This window comes from Thalassophryne amazonica, chromosome 18 (genome assembly GCF_902500255.1).
Source record: "Thalassophryne amazonica chromosome 18, fThaAma1.1, whole genome shotgun sequence".
NCBI lineage: Eukaryota > Metazoa > Chordata > Actinopteri > Batrachoidiformes > Batrachoididae > Thalassophryne > Thalassophryne amazonica.
Window position 1 is genome coordinate 42,525,112 of NC_047120.1, and position 26,330 is coordinate 42,551,441.

At 40.1% G+C, this 26,330-nt stretch overlaps 1 protein-coding gene across 1 annotated transcript in view; it reads right to left on the reverse strand.

Moving 5' to 3' along the window:
- myo1d (myosin 1D) overlaps nucleotides 1-26,330 on the reverse strand; it is a 150,237-nt gene that overhangs the window by 98,324 nt on the left and 25,583 nt on the right. The window contains exons 2-11 of the mRNA XM_034194268.1: nucleotides 16,642-16,850; nucleotides 16,023-16,116; nucleotides 14,869-15,034; nucleotides 12,868-12,921; nucleotides 9,767-9,862; nucleotides 6,741-6,857; nucleotides 5,966-6,169; nucleotides 3,878-4,023; nucleotides 3,558-3,672; nucleotides 3,158-3,328 (exon numbers count right to left, since the gene is read on the reverse strand). Coding sequence (XP_034050159.1) covers nucleotides 3,158-3,328; nucleotides 3,558-3,672; nucleotides 3,878-4,023; nucleotides 5,966-6,169; nucleotides 6,741-6,857; nucleotides 9,767-9,862; nucleotides 12,868-12,921; nucleotides 14,869-15,034; nucleotides 16,023-16,116; nucleotides 16,642-16,850 — 1,372 coding nt within the window. The remainder of the gene's footprint in view (nucleotides 1-3,157; nucleotides 3,329-3,557; nucleotides 3,673-3,877; nucleotides 4,024-5,965; nucleotides 6,170-6,740; nucleotides 6,858-9,766; nucleotides 9,863-12,867; nucleotides 12,922-14,868; nucleotides 15,035-16,022; nucleotides 16,117-16,641; nucleotides 16,851-26,330) is intronic.

A 26,330-nucleotide genomic window follows, 5' to 3' on the forward strand; every position in this document is an offset into this window, starting at 1 on the left:
AAAAGTAACCGTTACTGACTGCCACAATTATTTTTCCTGATTTCTTATAGTATTTCTTAAAGCCAGAACGTTGCCATTTGAAATTACTTTAGTTTTGTGTCATGTCTGTGATCTACTTTTTTCTACAAAATTAAACAACTGAATGAACATCCTCCGAGGTCGGTGATTCCATAATTTTTTGCCAGGGGTTGTACTTTGTCTTCAGGAAAAGACACTGTTGTGTTTAGATTTACTTGCATCCACTTGAAACAATCTGAAAAATGGAGTGGACTGATCTCTTCAATGCTTTGCTGGATGCACCAACCACTCTCCTAATAAAGTTGCTTGCTTGTGTCAGAAGAAGATGATGGCAAACTGTTCTGGCCTCATGCAAGCTCTACCAACTTTGTGATTTTGATAAGAACCTTGCCATGCCTCCATCTGTAATAACCTTCTTCCAGTGCTTTGGGGCAACTTACCAAATGTGATTAAATAAGCAACAAGTTGTGCCACAGTGCTGGTTGGCTCAATCTCAAAGTTTCTCAGCTTTTTAATCCCCCAACAGTTCACACACCATAGTGAAATTTTGCTATACTCAAATATTTTATTTTATATATATATATATATATATATATAATATTATATTATATTATACACACACACACACACAGTAAAACTCACACATATAATGGATTCAGGTGGACCAGTGAATTTTCTCCGTTATGATCGAAATCCATTACACGTATAGAGCGGACAAAACCCGTTATATGTATGTAACGTATTAGTTACAATCATGAGGTGCTGAATGATCTACAGGGAATCCTGAAGCAGGACCTGCCTCATTTAATGACCGGGTCAAAACTTTGTCTGAAAAAATTAACGTCTGCCTTACACATGTGCCGGACATTATGTGGATTAAAAAGATTACATTTGGAAGAGTTGCTCTTTTTTTTTTTTTTTTTTTTAAGTCCGCTGTGGAGTGGTACCTTAAAATCCTAAAGCCTGATTTATGCTTCTACAACTCCATAACTCCGTGGCCATGCAATGACGTCAACGTGCGCGTTAATTTTGTAAAGTTCTCTGTCGTGTCTTTATGCAATCTGATGCAGGAACAGTGGCTAATCTGTCCCTCAACAAGCTTTTTTATACAATCATCAACCTCCAAACCAAAGGTATGTACAATTTTCCTCCATGAATTGTGGGTCAGTTGTGAAGTTGGTCATATTTGCGGACTTTTCTGCAAAACGTATTTGATACATGTTCGAAATGTAATCAGCATGCGCACTGCAAAAACTATAAAAATATGACAGCAGGGGAAGAAGTGAAACCAGAAAAGTGACAAATCACAGCCCTTTGCAGTCTCCGAGTTTGCAAGTGCGCTGGTTCGCAGCCCCGCAGAGGGGCTCAGACCTAAAGCAGTTTGGTTTGTCACACCCAAGGATATGTGTGAAACTTAACACCATATTGCAGTGCAGGGAGAAAGCAGCATTTGGTTAATAATCTCCGGCCTTGAATAAGGCCCTGCCTCGTTTAGGTCTGTCTTTTAATCACTGAAATAGAATACTCACTTTCCTCAAATCGGTGAGTGTCAGTGCTGAACCTCATTTTGTACCTCTGTTACTGGGCAAACCCGAACTGATCTGTCCGGCACAGGTGAGGAATTTTTAATGAAAATACATCAATATCAGATAGGACATTTTGTCTGATATGAGCAAAAATCCGTTACACAAAATCTATTACATACGGTGTTTATTACATGGAAACCATACAGAAGCATTGGGACTTCTGCTTTTGTCCGGTGAGTGAGAATATCTGCTTTAGATGATGACTATTTAAGTGAGTTTAACTATATATATCCTACAGAAATAGGCCCCAAAAAGTAACTACTGGTCAGCCTCTCTTTTCACAGAGGATCAGGCCAGAGAGCAAAAGAAGGCCAACAGCAGGGGCATATTGACTGTACAGTGATATGGTAGAAAGGAAGTTAAACAAATCAATACTTCCTGCAGCTCAGTATAATCTCATCTCAAATCGGCTTTGCGATGGTCACCTCTACCTTGTTATATGTATAACAAGAAATTGGTGACCATTACGTAAGATGTAGTCATGGTAATGTTAATGAGGAGAGCAAAAGTCTGTATTTTTTCATGGAACATCTTGTTTCCAGGTCCCATCAGAACAGGTTCAGTGATTCTTTGCTGAAGCCTGTTGCTTAAAGTCATTTTTACTCACACAGCCAGAATGAATTCAGACATTCTTTCCCAACATTTATTTTTACCCACTGGATCCCTCTTTTTTCAGCTGGCTCTGCTTGTGTTTTTCATTTAAGTACCTACCCAACCCACCATGCTTTCAGTGTTTCTCTCCCTCCAACACTTATTTTAGCATCGCAAAGCAACCAGTTCTACAGACTCCTATTGGCTGACAGTGACATCACTTGTGCAAAGTGTGGAGTCAGAGTCAAACTCTTCCACGTGTTCCCTGAAAGCTGTTGCCCTCCAGTGTCCACAGTGAAAACTGCAAGCATTTTAAAGCACTGCTCCAGTGTGACACCTCCTGTCGAGTGATCAGTTTTCAGATGTTCGGCATGGGCAGAGAAAGTGAAATACACAGACTCCAGATCAGTGATGATGGCTCTTCCACCCTGCTCCCATCCCAGTTATCTCATCCAAATCAGAAATCCTGGATGTTAACAAAGCTTAATTGGTTTATGCTGGTCCAACTACATGTCAGAGTGACTGCACAGCTTCTGAGACTGAACTCAAATTGAAAACTAACAACATTGTGTTTAGCCTCTATTTGTGGTGCTAATGGTGCGGCATAACCTGCCCTCTGCTGGTCTATTCTTACAACCACCAAATTCTGCATCATCAGAATCTGATATATTGTTTGTTTTTAGATTTTATTTGATGATTTATTTATTTTTTGCAAATTAGACCAACATTTGATAAATCCACCGTACACTACAGAATTCACAGTGACAAAACAGAGCAAAACATGATTTAAAGTATTGTGATAAAAGTCACAATCCAGATTCAAACCTGTGAAAATGTGGACGTAAAGCCAAGGAATTCCACTTCAACAATTAAATTTGACAAGCAGCAGAGAAAGAGGGAGGGGGAAAAAGGGCGAAGTTGGTCTAACTGCCCAACCGTGCACTTTAATAGGAGCATCCTACCTTGCGGCTCGTATAGTGGGCATGCTTGGCCAGCTTGACGTTGAGTCCTTGCAGGAAAACCTCATCAGTGACCTTTCCTACATTCATACAGGCCTCATCCAATACAGAGAAGATTCCCTTATGCTGCTGTTCCACCAAATCAACAATGATCTGGTTGTTGAAGTAATCAATCTAATTTCAAAGACACAGAAAATTAAACCAAGTTGGGTTGCATGTAGTTATGATGGTTTTCTTCTGAAGTCAAAATGTTTGCAATAGTAAAGAGAAAGCTATGATAAATTGGTTTGTACCATTTGTTAAAAGTGTGAAAGCCTCTTACAGTGATGCAAGTACAAAATTAATTTGCTAGAAATGAAGATATCCTTCATAAATCTATTAAACCAAAGATTTCTTTGCATACATGTTTCCAGGGGATGCCTTCTCTTTGATACTCTTCCTGTTCCTGTTTCAGCACCAACTGGATGAACAGCTGCTGCAGCTTCTCGTTACAGTAGTTGATGCAGAACTGCTCAAAGCTGCAGCGCAACAAAAAAGTAAAAAATGTGTTAATATTTCTACAGTAACAAGTGTAATCCTTGCTACAGAAGAACGAATATAGCACAAATAATAATAATTTCCTGAAAATATTGGGATTTATGACCATTTTGTCAACATCTGTTACAAAAACAAATGTTCCTTAAATGTCTACATTAGAGATAGGATCTTAAGTCTAGACCTAACCTGTTGTTCTGAAAAATCTCAAAACCATAGATGTCCAGCACCCCGATGACTGTGTTCTTCCCATGGACTTTGGCATCGTAGTTTTTCACCTCAATGATATCGTTGATACGACCCACAATCCAGCAGAACAAGCGATCATACATGGCCTGAGGGCGACAAAATATTCACCTTCAATTGCCAAAGTGCTACTTTATTTATTTATATATATATATATATATATATATATATATATATATGAGGTCTGTCCGTAAAGTATAGGTCCTTTTTATTTTTTTCAAAAACTACATGGATTTCATTCATATGTTTTTACGTCAGACATGCTTGAACCCTCATGCGCATGCGTGAGTTTTTCCACGCCTGTCGGTGACGTCATTCGCCTGTGAGCACTCCTTGTGGGAGGAGTCGTCCAGCCCCTCGTCGGAATTCCTTTGTCTGAGAAGTTGCTGCGAGACTGGCGCTTTGTTTGATCAAAATTTTTTCTAAACCTGTGAGACACATCGAAGTGGACATGGTTCGAAAAATTAAGCTGGTCTTCAGTGAAAATTTTAACAGCTGATGAGAGATTTTGAGGTGATTCTGTCGCTTTAAGGACTTTTCACGGTGCGAGACGTCGTGCAGCGCTCTCAGGCAGCGTCATCAGCCTGTTTCAAGCTTAAAACCTCCACATTTCAGGCTCTGTTGATCCAGGACGTCGTGAGAGAACAGAGAAGTTTCAGAAGAAGTCGGTTTCAGCATTTTATCCGGATATTCCACTGTTAAAGGAGATTTTTTTAATGAAAGACGTGCAGGCGGATTGCAGCGTCGGCTCGCAGCCGCCGCGACGCTCCGTCACAGGAAAAACACCTCTGTTGGAAGCCTTGAGGACAAGTTGGAACATCTCCAGCTGATAAACAATTTCTCATATACTCACTCCACTGAAAGCCATCAAAAGCCAACTGGATTTTAACAAATGGTTATCAACACGGAGGTGTTTTTCCTGTGCCGCCGCGCCGCGTCGGCTGCGTCCCGACGCGCGGACCCGTCCGCACGTCTTTCATTAAAAAAAATCTCCTTTAACAGTGGAATATCCGGATAAAATGCTGAAACCGACTTCTTCTGAAACGTCTCTGTTCTCTCACGACGTCCTGGATCAATAGAGCCTGAAATGTGGAGGTTTTAAGCTTGAAACAGGCTGATGACGCTGCCTGAGAGCGCTGCACGACGTCTCGCACCGTGAAAAGTCCTTAAAGCGACAGAATCACCTCAAAATCTCTCATCAGCTGTTAAAATTTTCACTGAAAACCAGCTTAATTTTTCGAACCATGTCCACTTCGATGTGTCTCACAGGTTTAGAAAAAATTTTGATCAAACAAAGCGCCAGTCTCTCAGCAACTTCTCAGACAAAGGAATTCTGATGAGGGGCTGGACGACTCCTCCCACAAGTAGTGCTCACAGGCGAATGACGTCACCGACAGGCATGGAAAAACTCACGCATGCGCACAAGGGTTCAAGCATGTCTGACGTAAAAACATATGAATGAAATCCATATAGTTTTTGAAAAAAATAAAAAGGACCTATACTTTACGGACAGCCCTCGTGTATATATATATATAAAAAGCACTGACCAATAAGTATGACCCCCTCTTACATCTTCAGATTAACCAGTCTGTTCTTACCAAATTTAGAAATGCATAAAAAGTGCATTTTCAATCCAACTGGCTGATAGTTGGAGGATCTAATTTGTAGGCATGCTTGATGCTCAAAGGCACAGATCATTAATTTAGTCAAAATTAAAAATTAACAGGTAGAAATGAGTAGCTGAGTGTGAAATATGACCTAGAATTTAATTGCAAGGGAACAGTGCTTGTCAGTAAGAACTATCTACACCTTCCTTCACAGGTGTTGCCTCTGTCTGGAGTCACAAACACAGTGAGTCATATTATGGTGAATCAGTGTGAATCTCAGTGAAAATATCGACAAGTGTTAATGAAATGCTGCCCCCTCCCCTACAGTCATCACAATCAGGTTATGGAAACCATATTACAGTGCGCTACAGGATAAATGTAACACAATATAACACAAATAACACAAAGACAACTATAAAACCACCTTGGCTAGAGCGTCCCGTCCGTAGCTGGCCTCTTGCACTGTGTGCTGTTTGTCAATGACATCTCGACCTGTAGCCACAGTGCGGTTTAGGAGGGCTTTCTCCACATTTTCCACCTTGGTGGAGAGCAGCTCCTTCACCACAGACACCAGCTTTGAGTTCTCTATCAAGGTCACATCGCCGTCCACCCCAAATGTCAGGTTTCCCTGCGAGAGAGGCCAGAATGAGGAATTAATTATTTGGACCAAACTTCACCACCAATGAATGCTACAAAAACTAGACAATGTTCTGGCAATACAAACCTCCACTAACAGGTCACTCACATCTCTAAATATTAGAGATAAATGTTAGCAGGATTATACAAAAAGTAGTAAACCGATTAACTTTTCTTTTTTCATAAAGATCTGTGTATTAGCGCTTGAGAAATTTGTGAAAATGTTGAAAAATGCATCATCTCAAGGTTAATGGAAAACAATTCCTGGATCCACTTCTTAACTGGATCTGCTTCAAAAGGTAACTGTTTCTTCCTTAACCCATACCCCACCCTTTCACCAAGTTTCAAGAAAATCAGTTGAATAGTTTTTGAGTAATGCTGCAAACAATTCAGACAAACAGCACTGAAAATATCATCTCCTTGGTGGACATAAATTAAGTGGATGAATTTTTAAGTATTTTAACTCCGTTATCTTAGCAGCAGCACACATCTGCTTTTCATATGTGACACTAATATATATGAAATGTGCACACAGAATACATTGGTAAAAGAAAAGGTGTTACCAGATGCAGGATGGTGGCCAAGATTCTGTAAACAGTCTGAATCTCGTCCCCTGTGAAACCGATCACTTTCATGGCATCGCCCACTGCTTTGAAGTCAGCACTGTCATTAATGGAAGACTGGAGACAAACAGAACAATGTGGAGATGACAAGCGATCGAGAGCAATGACAATACATTGGTGAAAATAAGCAGCATAGATGGACTAACGAGCCCTTCTAATGTGACTGCTCATAAAAAAAACAACAACAAAAAAACTGCTTCATTCCATCAGTCAACAATCAGTCAAAAGCAGCTGGACATCTTGTTTAGTTATTAATATGTTTGACTATTTATCAGCGGTGTATGAAGCTTAAAGAAAACTGATGAGGCAGCCTCAATTATAACCCTCAGAATGAGTCCCTCTATTTAGAAACAAAGAGAGAACAGTGGATTTGAGGTTGTGTTGCCCCGGAGACTGGAGTTGTTAAAGAGGGGTGTTGCTGAACTACAACCCTACTTTAGGCCGTATATATATATATATATATATATATATATATATATATATATATATATATATATAGTGAGGAAAATAAGTATTTGAACACCCTGCAATTTTGCAAGTTCTCCCACTTAGAAATCATGGAGGGGTCTGAAATTTTCATCTTAGGTGCATGTCCACTGTGAGAGACATAATCTAAAAAAAATCCGGAAATCACAATGTATGATTTTTTTTTAAATGATTTATTTGTATGTTACTGCTGCAAATAAGTATTTGAACACCTGTGAAAATCAATTTTAATATTTGGTACAGTAGCCTTTGTTTGCAATTACAGAGGTCAAACATTTCCTGTAGTTTTTCACCAGGTTTGCACACTGCAGCAGGGATTTTGGTCCACTCCTCCATACAGATCTTCTCCAAATCTTTCAGGTTTGGAGTTTCAGCTCCCTCCAAAGATTTTCTATTGAGTTCAGGTCTGGAGACTGGCCAGGCCACTCCAGGACCTTGAAATGCTTCTTACAGAGCCCCTCCTTAGTTGCCCTGGCTGTGTTTGGGGTCATTGTCATGCTGGAAGACCCAGCCATGACCCATCTTCAATGTTCTTACTGAGGGAAGGAGGTTGTTTGCCAAAATCTCGCAATACATGACCCCATCCATCCTCCCTTCAATACGGTGCAGTCATCCTGTCCCGTTTGCAGAAGAGCACCCCCAGAGTATGATGTTTCCACCCCCGTGCTTCATGGTTGGGATGGTTTTCTTGGGGTTGTTCTCATCCTCTAAACATGGTAAGTGGAGTTGATTCCAAAAAGCTCTATTCTGGTCTCATCTGACCACATGACCTTCTCCCATGCCTCCCCTGGATCATCCAGATGGTCACTGGTGAACTTCAAACAGGCCTGGACATGTGCTGGCTTGAGCAGGGGGACCTTGCTGTCCTGCAGGATTTTAAACCGTGACAGCATCATGTATCTGTGTGACTGTGGTCCTAGCTCTCTTCAGGTCATTGACCAGGTCCTCCTGTGTAGTTCTGAGCTTTCTCAGAATCATCCTTACCCCACAAAGTGAGATCTTGCATGGAATCCCAGACTGAGGGAGATTGACAGTCATCTTGTGTTTCTTCCACTTTCTAATAAATAAATCATAACAGTTGTTGTCTTCTACCAAGCTGCTTGACTGTTGTCCTGTAGTCCATCCCAGCCTTGTGCAGGTCTACAGTTTTGTCCTTGGTGTCCTTAGACAGCTCTTTGGTCTTGGCTATGGTGGACAGGTTGGAGTGTGATTGATCGAGTGTGTGAACAGGTGTCTTTTATACAGGTAATAAGTTCAAACAGGTGCAATTAATACAGGTAAAGAGTGCAGAATAAGAGGGCTTCTTAAAGAAAAATTAACAGGTCTGTGTGAGCCAGAATTCTTGCTGGTTGGTAGGGGGTAAAATACTTATTTGCAGCAGTAACATACAAATAAATTATAAAAAAAAAAAAAAAAATCATACATTGGGATTTCCGGATTTTTTTTTTTTTTTTTTTAGATTATATCTCTCACAGTGGACATGCACCTAAGATGAAAATTTCAGACCCCTCCATGATTTCTAAGTGGGAGAACTTGCAAAATTGCAGGGTGTTCAAATACTTATTTTCCTCACTGTATATATATATATATATATATATATATATATATATATATATATATATATATATATATAAAGGATTTTTAAATCCTGTGTTTATCACAAAGTCATGAATAAAGTTACCGTCTTGATTATGTTATGATTTGTCGATGTATCTGCAAAAATTATATAACGATTTCAAGAAAGAGCAAGATTGCAAGGTTTCTTTGTCAAATCACTACAATTCCCAATATGAAACCCTGTGCCTTGTGACTAAAAGTAAACCAAACATTCCAGAACAGGGACCTCAGAACAGAGGTACACTTGCATATCAACCCATAAAATAATTTATTTTTATTTTAATTACCCAAAACAGGTAAACATCAGATTTTTCCAAAACACTCAACATCTTATTTCTCACACATTAAAAGCTCCTTTTCTTGTCTAATTAATACCAGCTGGAATACAAAATCCTCCACATTACTTCACTTCACTACTTCATCACTTAATTAACCAGCAGCTATAAAAAGTAGAGCTGCTGGAGCACAAATCACCACGTCAGCTGTTTGGTTGTATTGTGTGTTCCATGACGTCAGGCTTCTGCTCTGAAGTGGTTCTGATCAGACAGCAGTACACAACAAAAGTACAAATGAACACACACCAAAAAAGACAATAGAGACTATTTTCTGACACACCAGTTTTTCTGTCGCAAATGTGCAATTTGTTTGGTACGACTTTGTTCCAAAAGCTGTTGCGTGTAAACTGTAGTGAGGAAACGACACATCTGGATGTCACATACCCAATTTTACTGCAAACAAATTTAATCTCACAAAGAGTATTTTCAGACCCTTTACTATTTTTCATTCTGTGCCACTACAAAAAATTAAATAAAATGAATAAATAAATGGCAGAAACTTTGTGCCTAAACAGAAACATGGAGTACCTTAATGTGTCCTCCACCTCTGATGTAGTTGTAGGCTGCTGGATCCTTCTGGATGTGAAGTGACCGCAGGAGAGATTCAGGAGCTCCTCTGAGCAGCTAGCGGAGGACATTATTCACACATGATATTGTTTAGACTATTTCATGGTGTGTTTGAGCAGTTAATTGTGCTTTTAAGCAGTGCATATAGATGAAGAATGTGCTAAACGTCTAACTTCTGATACAAATCACGCATCCTTGTGAGGTGCTACACACATGTACAGAGCACAATTTCGTAGGATCTCACTTCAATCCTACATACGGTACATGAGAAAATGAGCTGCCAATGACGCAAATCCTGTGTGGAACCTTAATGCAAAAAAAAAGTAACTGATGTGGTTTATGCTAAGATACAGGACTATATAGGCATCATCCTTTTCCATTTATGGGTTGGATTTTAATATCCTGATCATTGAGCTCACTTGTAATAAAATGCACTACATAAATAAATTTACTCTACTAATTTACTTTACAAATGGTATATTTGGTTTTTGCAATTTCTGCAATTTTATTTGGTTTTTGCAATTTCTGTGGGCATTATAGTGAGGACTTCGCCTAACATTTAACAAGTTTAAAACCTGACCCCACCCACAAGTGACTGTAGTAGTTTGTTACTTTATCATGCAGAGTTACAGATGCTTGGACATGAACACAAACATTTTTAATCCTGTATGCAGTAAATAAATATGACATTGCAGATGAGGGTATCGATCCAAATCATGTCAACAGTGAAGGAATTACAGACAGTTCTATATGTAGCGCCCCCCCCCCCTTTATGAAAAGAGAACGAATGTGAACAAGTCATGATCATGAATCAAACCGTAATCTTTAATACTTGGTTGCAAATCATTTGCAGTCAATGCCTACAGTTAATATCAGCAGACACTGGTAATCCTCTACTGTGCCTCCACTGCAAGTCTCTTAAGTGCTTTCTCGTTTGGCCGCATTATTCTGCCTTCATTTTTACATTCAGAAAGTAATGTTTATCCTCAAATGGACATGTCAGGTGACTGGACCGCCGCACTGAATGACACCGTATTGCCCTTAAGTATGTCACAGGGTGCTTTTGCAGGATGGTTTGGGTTGTTACCTTTTTCATCTGCAATATGAACTTTCAAACATTTGGTTAAATGCCAGTAGATACGACACTATAAAATTCAACTGTGTGCTCTTCACAGCAGCTACACCTTACAAGAGACAGCCCTCAAAGAGTGCATACCTCCACACAGGCTCAAAGGTCCCCTGCTCAACAGTCTTTAACAGAGATGAAGTGCTAGTGGGTTTTAATAAAGTCCAGGTTGGGTCATGTCTGGGAGCATGTTGTGCATTGCCACATCCACCACACCACAGAACAAACTTGGGTGGCAACTTCTTAATCCCCTACGACCCAAAGCAGTCATCCGTCTGCTGCAGCCAGGTGAAAGATGGCAGTCTCTTGGCTTAATCTAATTGCTGGGCTCCTCAACACTAAGGTGACTGTGTGCTGGATCATGCACAGAGAAACACGCCACAGTCATGTTGTCATAGCTGACGCGCCCTTACAAAACAAGTGGTAGGCCTAATTTGAGTTTAAGTAACTGTTCGATTGACAACTTTATTCTAGTGGTATCAGAGGTTCAACCAAAGAGACTGTGTACTAAAAACATGTAGTTAGTTACACCCAAATCTCACAATGATACAGTAAGCCTGGAAGCACCAGAACCACAAAGATATGCACCTACTTTCTCTGTCAAGTTTGTCACCATCTTCAAAACTCCTCTCTCCAGGGACCTCACAAGTCCTTAAGCTCTTCCCAGGCATCTCTCTGTCTCTAAGGCAGAGGATTCAGAGACAAACGTCGCTGCTGAGAAAAGTGAATATCTTGACAAGTCTGACACTTCTGATGTCCGTATCCAGGAAGTCACACAGCCTACAACTCCAAACAATTGCAAACACAGACAAGTCGACTCGTCACTCAGCTTCTCAAGCGTCAAAATCAGGGTATCCATTGATTCCACAAGGATCACAGCATCAGCTGCAAACGTGAGGTCAGTAAACCTTCTGGAACAAACAAATCCACCTAAGTGACTGGATTCAACAACCCTACCAAATACCTAGTCCATGCAATCACTGAACGCAGGAGTAAGAGTACACACCTGCATACAAAATTCATTGGGAACAAGTCAGAGACTTGATCCCCACTCAAAGAACAAACAACAGAGAACTTAATGAGATGCAAAAACATCAATTAAAATGCTACCCTGAACCCATTTCTGGTTCCAAATCTAATCTTCCTTGATCTCAGGCCTTCTTATTTAATCAAATTTCCTTTAAATCTGTTCATGTGTGGCTTTTGATATCCTGCTATAAACAAACAAGGCCAAAACCAGGCAGTAAATACCACAGATGTAATTACTCATGCACACCCCATAACATATGCTTTACATATGACATGGTATCCTTGAGATCCTGACCAGTTCTGTCCCTTCTTCATAGTCTTCCCACACTCTGTCCAAAGGATGTAGTTTCAGAACTGTACAGTCCTATTTAGTTTTTTTTTTTTTTTTTTTGCGAGTGTGCGTGGATAACGCTAATCATCTGCATGCTAATCCTACAGCCACTAAATCAGATCTAAATGAGAAGCATGTGCTCCCAGCTCAATATTCATTCCAAAAGGAGCACAGTGAAACAGCGGCCATCAAGAAGTTCATTAGTTTGGTTCCACCAAAGTCTAGTTTCTTTCTGTGTGGAGTATGTATGTTATTCATATGTCTACATGGGTTTCCTTAAACAGTCCAAAACTTGATTTGGCTAACTGATGACTACACTGAATGACAGTCTGTCAGTATTTGTTAGCCCTGTGATGGACTGGCAAACTGTCCAGTCATACAATGACTAGGCTCCATAACCCACTGCAACCTGACCGTAAGAACACAAATGTACGGGATCACCTGGAATTGATTAGCCTTAGTAGTGCTCTTTGAGTGCCCTTGTAACTCTTACTTTGCTGTAATAATTTGAAAGCAAACACTAAACTTAAAGGAATATTTTCTGTATTGAATTTGTGCACCTAACTTCATACTCACCTGGTAGAATGAATGAAAACTCTGTTCTCCATCCTGTTGGAAAATCACCCTGGACTGTGAATGAAAATAAATAAATAAATAAATAAATACATCTGGCAGGAATGCAATCTTAAATGATTAAAAAACTCTCAGTGGAAAACCATGATCTTGTCATTTACAGTCGTTGCCTTACTTATAATCATAACAGAAAACAGATGATCAGTCACTGAAGTGAAGCATGAAGGAGTGTCACAAGTGATTCAGTGAGATGAAATCTTTAAGGCTAATGATGCACACAGGGAAATTACCAGAACAGGTCAAACATCTTAGAGCAGACTGAAATCTCTAAATTTTCAATGATGTACCATCTACTTCAGATGCCAACTACTATTTAATTGCACAGATTTTTTAAGTTAGTATTAGTATCACTGCGAAAAATTTTAAAAGTCCGTTCAGAAAGCCTCATCCACAATCATTAAGCTCTGACAACGACAAGCTTTCTTTTACAACCCCTGGCAAAAATTATGGAATCACCGGCCTCGGAGGATGTTCATTCAGTTGTTTAATTTTGTAGAAAAAAAAGCCGATCACAGACATGACACAAAACTAAAGTAATTTCAAATGGCAACTTTCTGGCTTTAAGAAACACTATAAGAAATCAAGAAAAAAAGATTGTGGCAGTCAGTAACGGTTACCTTTTTAGACCAAGCAGAGGAAAAAAATATGGAATCACTCAATTCTGAGGAAAAAAATTATGGAATCACCCTGTAAATTTTCATCCCCAAAACTAACACCTGCATCATATCAGATCTGCTCGTTAGTCTGCATCTAAAAAGGAGTGAACACACCTTGGAGAGCTGTTGCACCAAGTGGACTGACATGAATCATGGCTCCAACACGAGAGATGTCAATTGAAACAAAGGAGAGGATTATCAAACTCTTAAAAGAGGGTAAATCATCACGCAATGTTGCAAAATATGTTGGTTGTTCACAGTCAGCTGTGTCTAAACTCTGGACCAAATACAAACAACATGGGAAGGTTGTTAAAGGCAAACATACTGGTAGACCAAGGAAGACATCAAAGCGTCAAGACAGAAAACTTAAAGCAATATGTCTCAAAAATCGAAAAATGTACAACAAAACAAATGAGGAACGAATGGGAGGAAACTGGAGTCAACGTCTGTGACCGAACTGTCGCCTAAATCGCCTAAAGGAAATGGGATTTACATACAGAAAAGCTAAACGAAAGGCATCATTAACACCTAAACAGAAAAAAACAAGGTTACAATGGGCTAAGGAAAAGCAATTGTGGACTGTGGATGAAAGTCATATTCAGTGATGAATCTCGAATCTGCATTGGACAAGGTGATGATGCTGGAACTTTTGTTTGGTGCCTTTCCAATGAGATTTATAAAGATGACTGCCTGAAGAGAACATGTAAATTTCCACAGTCATTGATGATATGGGGCTGCATGTCAGGTAAAGGCACTGGGGAGATGGCTGTCATTACATCATCAATAAATGCACAAGTTTATGTTGATATTTTGGACAATTGAAAGGATGTTTGGGGATGACGAAATCATTTTTCAAGATGATAATGCATCTTGCCATAGAGCAAAAACTGCAAAAACATTCCTTGCAAAAAGACACATAGGGTCAATGTCATGGCATAGGGTCAATGTCAATGAGCAGGTGTTAATTTGGGTGATGAAAATTTACAGGGTGATTCCATAATTTTTTCCTCAGAATTGAGTGATTCCATATTTTTTTCCTCTGCTTGGTCTAAAAAAAGTAACCGTTACTGACTGCCACAATCTTTTTTTCTTGATTTCTTATAGTGTTTCTTAAAGCCAGAAAGTTGCCATTTGAAATGACTTTAGTTTTGTGTCATGTCTGTGATCTGCTTTTTTTTCTACAAAATTAAACAACTGAATGAACATCCTCTGAGGCCGGTGATTCCATAATTTTTGCCAGGGGTTGTAATCTGTGAGGACAACCATGTCTGCCTGACACCTCCTTTACCTTCTCGAGCAGGTAGTTGTTGATGTGCCCCCCGATGGGATCTCCCTTGAAGTCAAAGTTGATGTCCATGTACTTGCCGAAGCGGCTGGAGTTGTCATTGCGGTTTGTCTTGGCGTTTCCAAAGGCCTCCAAGACGCAGTTGGATTTAAGCAACATATTTTTTACCCTGATGGGAGGCAAGATGACAATCACAGAATGACCACCAGGGTATCAAGAGTGGGGGGTGGGTGGGGACAGCCAGTGCTCTTGGAAAATCCCAACACAAAAATAGAGAAGCACTAATATAGCTAGGAATAAAGTCATGAAATGCGGTACCAAATGCTGCAGCCAACAGAAGTCAGCACACAGAAAATAAATGATTTAATACTTCCTGACACAAACTCAGAATTTTCAATCAGAATTACAAAATACGGTTTAATATAAAAGCACAAATACAGGCTACACCTCTTCCTATTACATAGACATGAACCCAATGAATTTTCTTAAATGAGATCGCACAATCTTTATGTCCACCCCTTGAATAATATTTGTTTTGTGTGGCGTGTGTGTATATATACACACACACCTTCACAAATAAAGAGCTTTGCATTGTCTGGTCTACTGCACAATGTACTGCACAAATTCTACTTTAGTGCTCTGGAAACAAATAAAAAATAAAATAAAACCCAAACTAGTCAAACGTGCAACGGGAGGAAGAAGAATAAGAAGAAAAAAAAGCATAACTGTGTTTTAGGTTCTCGTACGTTTATGAACCAACTCTCCAGTTTGGGCCCAATTTTCCACTTTTTGTGAGAAATGTGGATGGAAATTCAAAATACCCCTGTGAAGCACCTTGGGGTGACTTATGCTGAGATTTGGTGCTGCATAAATAAATTGAAAATTCTGAATCCATTAGTTTGTGGCCCTCTGGATGCAAATAAGTCTGAGCAAAAACAAAGTTTGCACACTATTGCATTAAAAAAAAAAAATACAAGTTATTTTTGAAGGGCAAACACTATTCTTTGTGACCAAATATGAACTACATTTCTTAAGGTAGGTCATTGAATTTCATATACTCCTCAATATCAGATTTGTTCTTTAATAACTAAACCCTGGTTTCAATTGTGCAGAGACTCCTTTGTGTGAAACTAACTGGGTCATAAATATCAGCTCACCTTTCAACTTCAGCCCTTTGATTAGGATTGGTGATAGCAGCGATATATTGCATAATATACTTGCTGGCTTCAGTCTTTCCTGCTCCACTTTCCCCTGAAAATACAAACACACTGCAATTGGATATTTTTGATGTTGACACTTTTGGGGCAGTTTGTTTGCTCTAACACCAAATCTGATGACTTTTAACTACATCTCCAAATACAGACAAAACTTCCATCATTGTCTGATCTTCATTTTTAAATTTTGATAACAACCAAAAATATTCCAGTCTAACTTACCATATTATATATAATTTGACTGGTATGGATTCATAACAAAATATTGGGGTTTTAAGCACGCCAGTTACACTTATAACCACTGGGTGGTGCTTCATCTACTCCGTAGTTTCCCTATGCAGGCAGATTTTAAATAATTGATAATGCATATATTATACAAAAAATAGAATTTATTCTCAGTGTCTTGCAGAATTACACATACCACAGAAATAAAAGGAAAATGGTAAAAAAGATTTGCTCACATGTCATCCCACACTTGCAGTTACATGTACATTATCAGTAGAAAGCCAAACATCTTTTTGGCGGTTTGTATCTGAATCGTGTGGGGGGCTCCCTGCATTACCTGAGATTACAATACAAGTGTCTTTGCTCCTCCTCTTCATGGCTTTATAGGCAGCGTCAGCAATGGCAAAGAGGTGGGGTGGCCTCTCGTATAGCTCCCGGCCTTTGTACTGCTCTATGGTATCACGGCCGTAGATATTCATGGCACGGTAAGGGTTAACTGACACAACCACCTCTCCAATATAGGTGTAGATTCTCCCCTTCTCAAACCTGGAGACACATAAAATAATTGTGCGCGTATGGGACAGAAACACATGCAAAATGCTTTACAGTTTCTTTGGTGACTTTTATGCCTACAATTACTTAAGAATCAACTACAGATCTACCAGCAAGCACAGATACCTGATATCTGCCACTCGAGCTAATTGCATGTATGACATATTAGCAGTAGTAAATCTTTCGTGATAAAATACCTCAATTAATTTATTTTACTCCATGGACATCTTCATATGATGTGCCACCATTGTGTGGAGTTTCACTGAAGTCTACCAACTGGTTTAGGAGCAGCCGTGCTTACAAAACAGAGTGATTCTTATTTCTTCCCACCAAACATGTTTGTGAGGCTGCATAATAGTTGTAATCGGTTCCTTCTAGATCAAATAGCTAGTAAGTCTGTATTAAAAGCAGGTAAAAATAAATAAAAAACAACATGCACATTAACAATAAAGTCTTAGACAAGATTATTATGTTGCTTGTGAAACATTCTTGCCAGTCGTACTAAGGGCTGTGTTGATTGCCAACAATCCAGATTATTCATGTTCCTGCTCCATTTCCGCCAGAGTTGACCAGCAGATGGTCTGTTCTGTGCCCATCAGCTTTCTATTCTATCCAGCGCTCAGTCTTCTCATATCCACTGGTCTTATTTTTATCCTCCAAAATTCTTAAATCTCTGGAGTGTCAAATACATTTTCAACTGTATGGCTGTAATATTTTATCTACAGTGCATCCAGAAAGTGTTCACAAGGCTTCACTTTTTCCACATTTTGTCATGTGACAGCTTTATTCCAAAATGGAGTAAATTCATTTTCCCCTAACAATTGTACTCACAACACACCATAACGAAAACATGAAAAAGGTTGTTTTTTGTTTGTTTGTTTTTTTTGCAAATTTATTAAAAATAAAAACCTAAGAAATCCCATGTACATCAGTATTCACACACTTTGCTCAATACTTTGTTAATGCACTTTTAGCAGCAATTGCAGCCTCAAGTCTTCTTGAATATGATGCCACAAGCTTGGCGCACCTATCTTTGGGCAGTTTTGCCCATTCCTCTTTGCAGTACCTCTCAGCTTCCATCAGGATGGATGGGGAGCATCGGTGCACAGCCATTTTCAGATCTCTCCAGAGACATTCAATCGGATTCAGGTCTGGGCTCTGGCTGGGCCACTCAAGGACATTCACAGAGCTGTCCTGAAGCGACTCCTTTGATACCTTGGTCGTCTGCTTTGGGTCACTGTCCTGCTGAATGATGAGCCAGTCTGAGGTCAAGAATGCTCTGGAGCAGGTTTTCATTCAGGATGTCTCTGTACATTGTTTTCATCTTTCCCTCAATCCTGACTAGTCTCCCAGTTCCTGCTGCTGAAAAACATCCCCATAGCATGATGCTGCAACCACCATGCTTCACTGTAGGGACAGTATTGGCTAGGTGATGAGTGGTGCCTGGTTTCTATCAAACATGACACCTGGCAGTCATGCCAAAAAGTTCAATCTTTGTCTCATCAGACCAGAGAATTTTGTTTCGCATGGTCTGAGAGTCCTTCAGGTGCCCTTTGGCAAACTCCAGGCAGTCTGCCATGTGCCTTTTACTAAGGAGTGGTTTCCGTCTGGCCACTCTACCATACAGGCCTGATTGGTGGATTGCTGCAGAGATGGTTGTCTTTCTGGAAAGTTCTCACTCCACAGAGGAATGCTGGAGCTTTGACAGAGTGACCACTGGGTTTCTGTTCACCTCCATGACTAAGGCCCTTCTCCCCTGATCACTCAATTTAGACGGGCGGCCAGCTCTAGAAGAGTCCTGGTGGATCCAAACTTCTTCTATTTATGGATGATGGAGGCCACTGTGCTCATTGGGACCTTCAAAGCAGCAGAAATGTTTCTGTACCCTTTTGTTCCCTGTATCTTGTCCACAGTAAAGGATAGGTCTGCTGTGGAGATGCAAAAGATGTGTAATGACGACAAAATGGAGCCACAACTTACACAATATATTCCTCATATAAGCGAGAGTCTGTGGTATTCAATATTTAGTGTTTGCTTATTAGGATTCTCATCTTTGATCAACTGCAAAATTATCTCAATATGCCTATGGGAATACAGACATGTTGATAGTGATAAAAAAAATAAAATTGACGGTGACAAAGAAAAATAAAAATTAGAATAACGCAATGCTAAAACACCATCAGCCATAGGAGGCTTGTGTTCTTTTAATTTACCATTGTTTAATTATTTATTAAGATCCTGTTGTCTTACATACAATTTGAACATGTTCAATGAAGCCCCTCTATTAATCAGTCTGTCAAAAACAGTATTTAGATGTCAACAGCATCTGCAGAAGGCTTTGTGTGTGCGTGCACATGAGCTTTTGACAAAAGTGGAAGTTGTGCAACTCAAGGAATATTTGTAGATCACCCTCTGTGCATTGTCTGGTATTAATGACACAAATTTAACATTTATAGGAAGTTAGCGTGCACGCTAATGCCATAAAATGTGTTATCAGGTTACAAAAACAGCATTTTCAGTTTTAGAAGTGTTTATTTCTCACCACCTTTTACATAATATATGACAAAGAGGATATATTTACACACAAACAAAACAGTTTGCAGCTGGCTACCGGCTGTGACGTCACCATGCTAATGTCCACAAAATAAGTTCAGTGGTGTTATTATGTTCCAAAAACGGCATTTTCGGTTTTAGAAGTGTTTATTTCTCACTAGCTATATGAGAGACATGCATATAAACACAAAGTAAAATGGTTTTGAAGAGGCCAGCCCCTGATGTAAGGTGCAGCTCTACTCAAAAACAAAACTAAACAGATTACAACAGAATGTGACTTTTTAACCTCTTGAAATACCTCAAGGTTAGCCATCTTTGAACTTATGCTGTAGACAGAGAGACAGACAGACAGACAGACAGACAGACAGACAGACAGACAGACGCCAGGTCTTCGCAATGCCCGATGGCCATATGTTGGCCTTGGGTAAAAATGAAAATAAATAAAAGGCATGCAAGCAGATAATAAGAATGGGAATCCTTGTAAACACTCACACTGTCAGTGAGGACATCTGAAATGTTGGGTCATGGACAACTCGGTTGTTTCCATGGAAATAAGAACTGATGTATGAGTGTGTCAAAACCCATAGAAAAAAAAAGGAATAAAGTAGAAACGTGCATACTCAAGTGTGTGGTACATGTCCAAAGAAGGCAATGTAATTACATTAACAACCACAACACAAAGAAAGATATAGCACATACTGGGATACTTGGCATCAGATGGCAGTTTGTCTACACAAGACTAACATTAATATTTCGTCAAGCACCAGTGGAACTGGTACATTAACATGCCACCTCTTAACCCTACCGTGGTGCAAGGGGGGGAACAAAACAAAAAAAGACCCATTGTGTTCTCACCACCTCCCCTTTCTGAGTCAGGAGGCTGTGTTGTGCCAGTTCCATTGTCCAGATGTCAATTGGACGTCTTTGTTCAAGACAAGCTTCCTTCTTCCTCGACATGCGCCAACACAGTAAGCTGCACAGTTACTACACATATGTACATTCGTCAGCAATTTACTATTGCTGAATTTCTGTGCATACTCAGTTGATACTGCTGCGGCCTCAGGCACCGGCATGTAGTCCTATCTGTTTATGGCTACATCCTGGATAGGAAAGGTTCAATAAAATTTACTGGATCTGATTCTGAACAGCCCTGTGTAGACTGGCGTCCTGTCCAGGGTGTACCCCACCTCTTGCCCTATGACTGCTGGGACAGCTCCAGCCCCTGTGGCCTGTGATTGGAGTAAGCAGATATAGAAAATGAATGAATGCTTCAAAACAATTGTAGTTCTCCAGTAACATAAGACTGGTGCATTTTTAATCAAGGGTCAGATGAGCAGAAACTTTTGATATTCCAAGTTTTATCTGCAGAATGAATGATACCTTGAAGTAAATAAATGTTTACCCAATCTGTCTGGAGTACGCAGCTCTCAAAAACCATGAGGAGAAACCACCATGAGACCCATGAATATACTCTTTAGGCCATGAATACCTTAAATTAAGCCCTTCTTCTGTGAGAAGGTGATGATACTACTGCAATGCTAACCCCCCACCCCTTTTGAGACATACTACCACCTACATTCAACGTCAAAACACCAAATATGGTAGACATATCATGAAAAACACACAAAGAAATTCCACGTAAAGTGCTGAAATAAATGCATGACAACTTTTATTGGTCAGGCATAACTCTTAATAATCAGAATGTGAAATTTCCACGCAACCTCATAGTATGGCACTCACTCCAGCTTGTTGTCGCTGTAGCCCATTTGTGGAATGTTTGGATTGAATTACAAATACTTTGGGTGTAACCAAGGACATGCATGCACATACAAAGCCTCTGCGACAATAACTTTAAAGCCAGTTGAATCACATCCTTTTCCATGATTAATCCGATCAGATTGCGAGATATTCAGCAGGAGTCTGATGACAGACACCGATATACATGGCTGGCTGATCTGTTCCACTCTCACGTGGCAGGATTAACAGGACATAGAGAACGAAGATTAGAGAGTCTCATGGCAAATAATATCTTCCCACAAATGATTACGGACGTGTAGAAAAACCAAACACATGTGTTGCATTTGAATATATCATATTCGGCCAAAATATTTGTTGGGTGACTGACTGGCTGATGAGTCGGGCACTAATATATGTTTTTAATGTAACTTTTTTTTAAATCTATATTAAAATAGTCAATATAGTGGCCTGTGTGTGTGTGTGTGGGGGGGGGGGGGGGGGGGGGGGGTGTATGGCTTCAACCACGGCGACACCGGAGACAGCTGAGATTTGCCTTTTGGCATGCTTATGTATTTTTGGTCAAGGATAAATGCTGTGAAAACAGGAAGTCGACAGGACTAATATTTTTGGAGAAATTAGCAATTTTACCTGACCAGTGAACAATGGGCATTGTGCTGCAATGCACCAAGGGAGTTTGTGGGTTTTGGGGTTTTAAATGCTGTGTGGTTCATTGACTAAGGCACACCTGTGCAATAATCATGTTGTCTAATCAGCATCCTGATATGTCACACCTGTGAGGTGGGATGGATTATCTCGGCAAAGGAGAAGATTTAGACAGATTTGTGAAGAATATTTGAGAGAAATAGATCTTTTGTGTATGTATGTATACATATATACATACATACATACATACATATGAGGTCTGTCCAAAAAGTAACGGACCTTTTATTTTTTTCAAAAAATATATGGATTTGAATCACGTGTGATTGCATCAGCCAAGCTTGAACCTTTGTGCGCATGCGTGAGTTTTTCCACGCCTGTCGGTTGCGTCATTCGCCTGTGGGCAGGCTTTGAGTGAGCACTGGTCCACCCTTCCCATCGGATTTCTTTTGTCTGAGAACTTGCTGAGAGACTGTCGCTTTGCTCCATGAAATTTTTTTCAGAAACTGTTAGAGACAGGCAGTTGGAAACCATTCGATAAATTCAGTTGGATATCAGGGAAGATTCTGTCGGCGTCACGCGGATTATGGACTGTTAAAACCTTTTTAAAGACGGCCCACAGCGGCGGAGGGCGCGCGGCGCGGCCATTCAACAGGCTGCATCGACCAGATAATTTCTAAACTGAACGCTGTGTTGATCCGGGACATCATGTGACTACCACAGAAATGGCAACAGAGCTGGACATAGCACTTTTGCAGCACATTCCACTGTTACAGGAGATTTTGTAATGAAAAGACGTGCAGAGGATTTCGCGCGTCGGCACGAAGCAGCTCAGGACGCTCAGCAAAAAAACACACCTCCGTGTTGGAAACCATTCAGAAGATTCAGACGGCTTTCGATGGCTTTCCGAGTATCCGAGAAATTGTGTAACAGCTGGACATGCCTCAACATGTCCTGTGAGACTTCCAAGACGGAGGTGTTTTTTTTTGCTGCGCGTCCTGAGCTGCTTCGTGCCGACGCGCGAAATCCTCCGCACGTCTTTCATTGCAAAATCTCCTGTAACAGTGGAATGTGCCGCAAAAGTGCTATGTCCAGCTCTGTTGCCATTTCTGTTCGCCTCGTTGAATGGTATGGTCCAGCTTTCACCTCATGAAATATTCGTACCATAGAAAGAATGTAAAAACATTCATTATTTGTTTTATATAACGGCTAAAATAGATCGTCATTTAATATTTTATTAATTTCTAAACAACAGAAAAGGGACTTACATTTTGGTGTTCCACTGTGACGTGTAGTCCAGTGATTCTGTGCACTGACTTCGGACTTCCATAAAAAAAGACTGTGTAGTTCCTCAGTTCAGCCAAAAATCACATCAGCGTTTCATGTTAGCAGCTCTTCATGCATCCAGACGGCTTACAGGGGAGTGGATTTTGTGTGTGTGTGTGTGTGTGTGTGTGTGTGTGTGGCAGCGTCAGTTAACTCAATCAAATCATCATGTTGCTGTCCTGGGCACGCGTGCGCGCCCGCCCACCCATGCAACTGGCTCGGTCCAGCTGTACCTCTTCAGCGCAGCACAAAAAAAAAAAAAGTCACGTCAGAAATGAGTCCAGGTTTTCTTTGTCTTCCTGCTAACAGGCAGCACAGTGGATTTGTTTTGTGTGTGTGTCTGTATCTTACAAGAATTAGCAGTGTCTGTCAGCTCAAATTATGTCTCAGGAGAGTTGTGTCCCCCGCGCGCACACACACACACACACACACACACACGCGCAACCTGGTCGGCGCTTGTGCTTGCGTGAACAACAAAATAAGCATGAGCATGCTTGCACGTGCGTGTGCACGAGCATGCTCGTGCGCACTTGTGTATGCGTGATCACATACGCGCGTGTGCACGAGGTCGTGCATGTGCGTGTGCACGTGAGGGTGCAATGGTACCAAACGTATGGAACCAAATTTGCACTCCAAATGGAACAGAGCCGCACTCTGAATGCAATGCAACAGAAATGGGATGAATTAATCCATGTCATGTGACATACAAAGCACCAATCAAATCACAAGGATCCACTCAGCTGTTTTTATATATATATATATATATATATATATATATATATATATATATATATTTCCTGTGTAAAGCCTCTCCTATCCACTCTTACAAATTGAAGACAGACCACACTCTCCTAAGCAAGGGAGCAGGTGCAGACAATCTATAAGCACATCAAATATTCTTTTATACACAACATACGCCACTTTAAAACACCCTATGCAAACACAGCATCATGCAGAATCCACTATTCATGATGCATCTATGCTTTAATTTGTATTTTGAACATTTATTTTACAGCCTCCTCCCAGTTGCCTAGCAGTCCCAGTTAACATTGTGATTTGCTACATTACAGCTTTTTCAACAAGCATAATTGACATGCTGTGTGTGTGTTCTGGACAGCAGGTTGTTATTTCTCATTATTTGTACATTTGGTGCATATAAAAAAAATTAAAAAAATTATGTGATTACTGTTACAGTAGTGTTCAGAATAATAGTAGTGCTATGACTAAAAAGATTAATCCAGGTTTTGAGTATATTTCTTATTGTTACATGGGAAACAAGGTACTAGTAGATTCAGTAGATTCTCACAAATCCAACAAGGCCAAGCATTCATGATATGCACACTCTTAAGGCTATGAAATTGGGCTATTAGTAAAAAAAAAAGTAGAAAAGGGGGTATTCACAATAATAGTAGCATCTGCTGTTGACGCTACAAACTCAAAACTATTATGTTCAAACTGCTTTTTTAACAATCCTGTGAATCACTAAACTAGTATTTAGTTGTATAACCACAGTTTTTCATGATTTCTTCACATCTGCAAGGCATTAATTTTGTTGGTTTGGAACCAAGATTTTGCTTGTTTACTAGTGTGCTTGGGGTCACTGTCTTGTTGAAACACCCATTTCAAGGGCATGTCCTCTTCAGCATAAGGCAACATGACCTCTTCAAGTATTTTGACATATCCAAACTGATCCATGATACCTGGTATGCGATATATAGGCCCAACACCATAGTAGGAGAAACATGCCCATATCAAGATGCTTGCACCACCATGCTTCACTGTCTTCACTGTGAACTGTGGCTTGAATTCAGAGTTTGGGGGTCATCTCACAAGCTGTCTGCGGCCCTTGGACCCAAAAAGAACAATTTTACTCTCATCAGTCCACAAAATATTCCTCCATTTCTCTTTAGGCCAGTTGATGTGTTCTTTGGCAAATTGTAACCTCTTCTGCACGTCTTTTATTTAACAGAGGGACTTTGCGGGGGATTCTTGCAAATAAATTAGCTTCACACAGGCATCTTCTAACTGTCACAGCACTTACAGGTAACTCCAGACTGTCTGATCATCCTGGAGCTGATCAATGGGTGAGCCTTTGCCATTCTGGTTATTCTTCTACCCATTTTGATGGTTGTTTTCCATTTTCTTCCACGCGTCTGTTTTTTTTTTTTTTTTTTTGTCCATTTTAAAGCATTGGAGATCATTGTAGATGAACAGTCTATACTTTTTGCACCTGCGTAAGTTTCCCCTCTCCAATCAACTTTTTAATCAAACTACGCTGTTCTTCTGAACAATGTCTTGAACTTCCCATTTTCCTCAGGCTTTCAAAGAGAAAAGCATGTTCAACAGGTGCTGGTTTCATCCTTACATAGGGGACACCTGATCCACACCTGTTTGTTCCACTAAATTGACGAACTCACTGACTGAATGTCACACTACTATTATTGTGAACACCCCCTTTTCTACTTCTCTTTACTAATAGCCCAATTTCATAGCCTTAAGAGTGTGCATATCATGAATGCTTGGTCTTGTTGGATTTGTGAGACTCTACTGAATCTACTGGTACCTTGTTTCCCATGTAACAAAACTCAAAACCTGAATTAATCTTTTTAGTCACATAGCACTACTATTATTGTGAACACTACTGTACATTGGAAACTCAGCGCAAAATATATTTACTGAAACAAAGAAAAAACAAAAGAAGGGTTTTTTAAGTCTTATTCCAATCCACTTGTATTGCTAATAATCAACCTGTGCTAATGCCAGTTGTTTCAGAAACCACACAAACGACAAAGGCTGAGATTAAGGTGTTAAAGGTTGACCGTAAAAACAGAAGTGGAGTTGTGGTGCCAACACACAGCTTTTTATAAAAGTATTTTTCTGCATCTATTGTAACTGGCCAGACGTGAAGGGGAGCATGTTTAACTGGTTTGACCTGCAGCCGTGTGATCCCTGTCCAACAGGACCCTCCTAAGAGCTGAAGTACAGGGAAGTGACACACACACACGTGTTAGAAAGTGACTTAACCGCTCACACAGGCTTGATGTTTCAAGGGTTTTGCCTTCTATACAAACAGTAGAAATCTGACCATTATTTAACCTAGTTCTGCTTGGAAATTAGACTCAAAATATCAGATACACAAACCTATTGTATGTATACACACCCACACCACATAACTCCAACAGTCTATGCATAACTGCT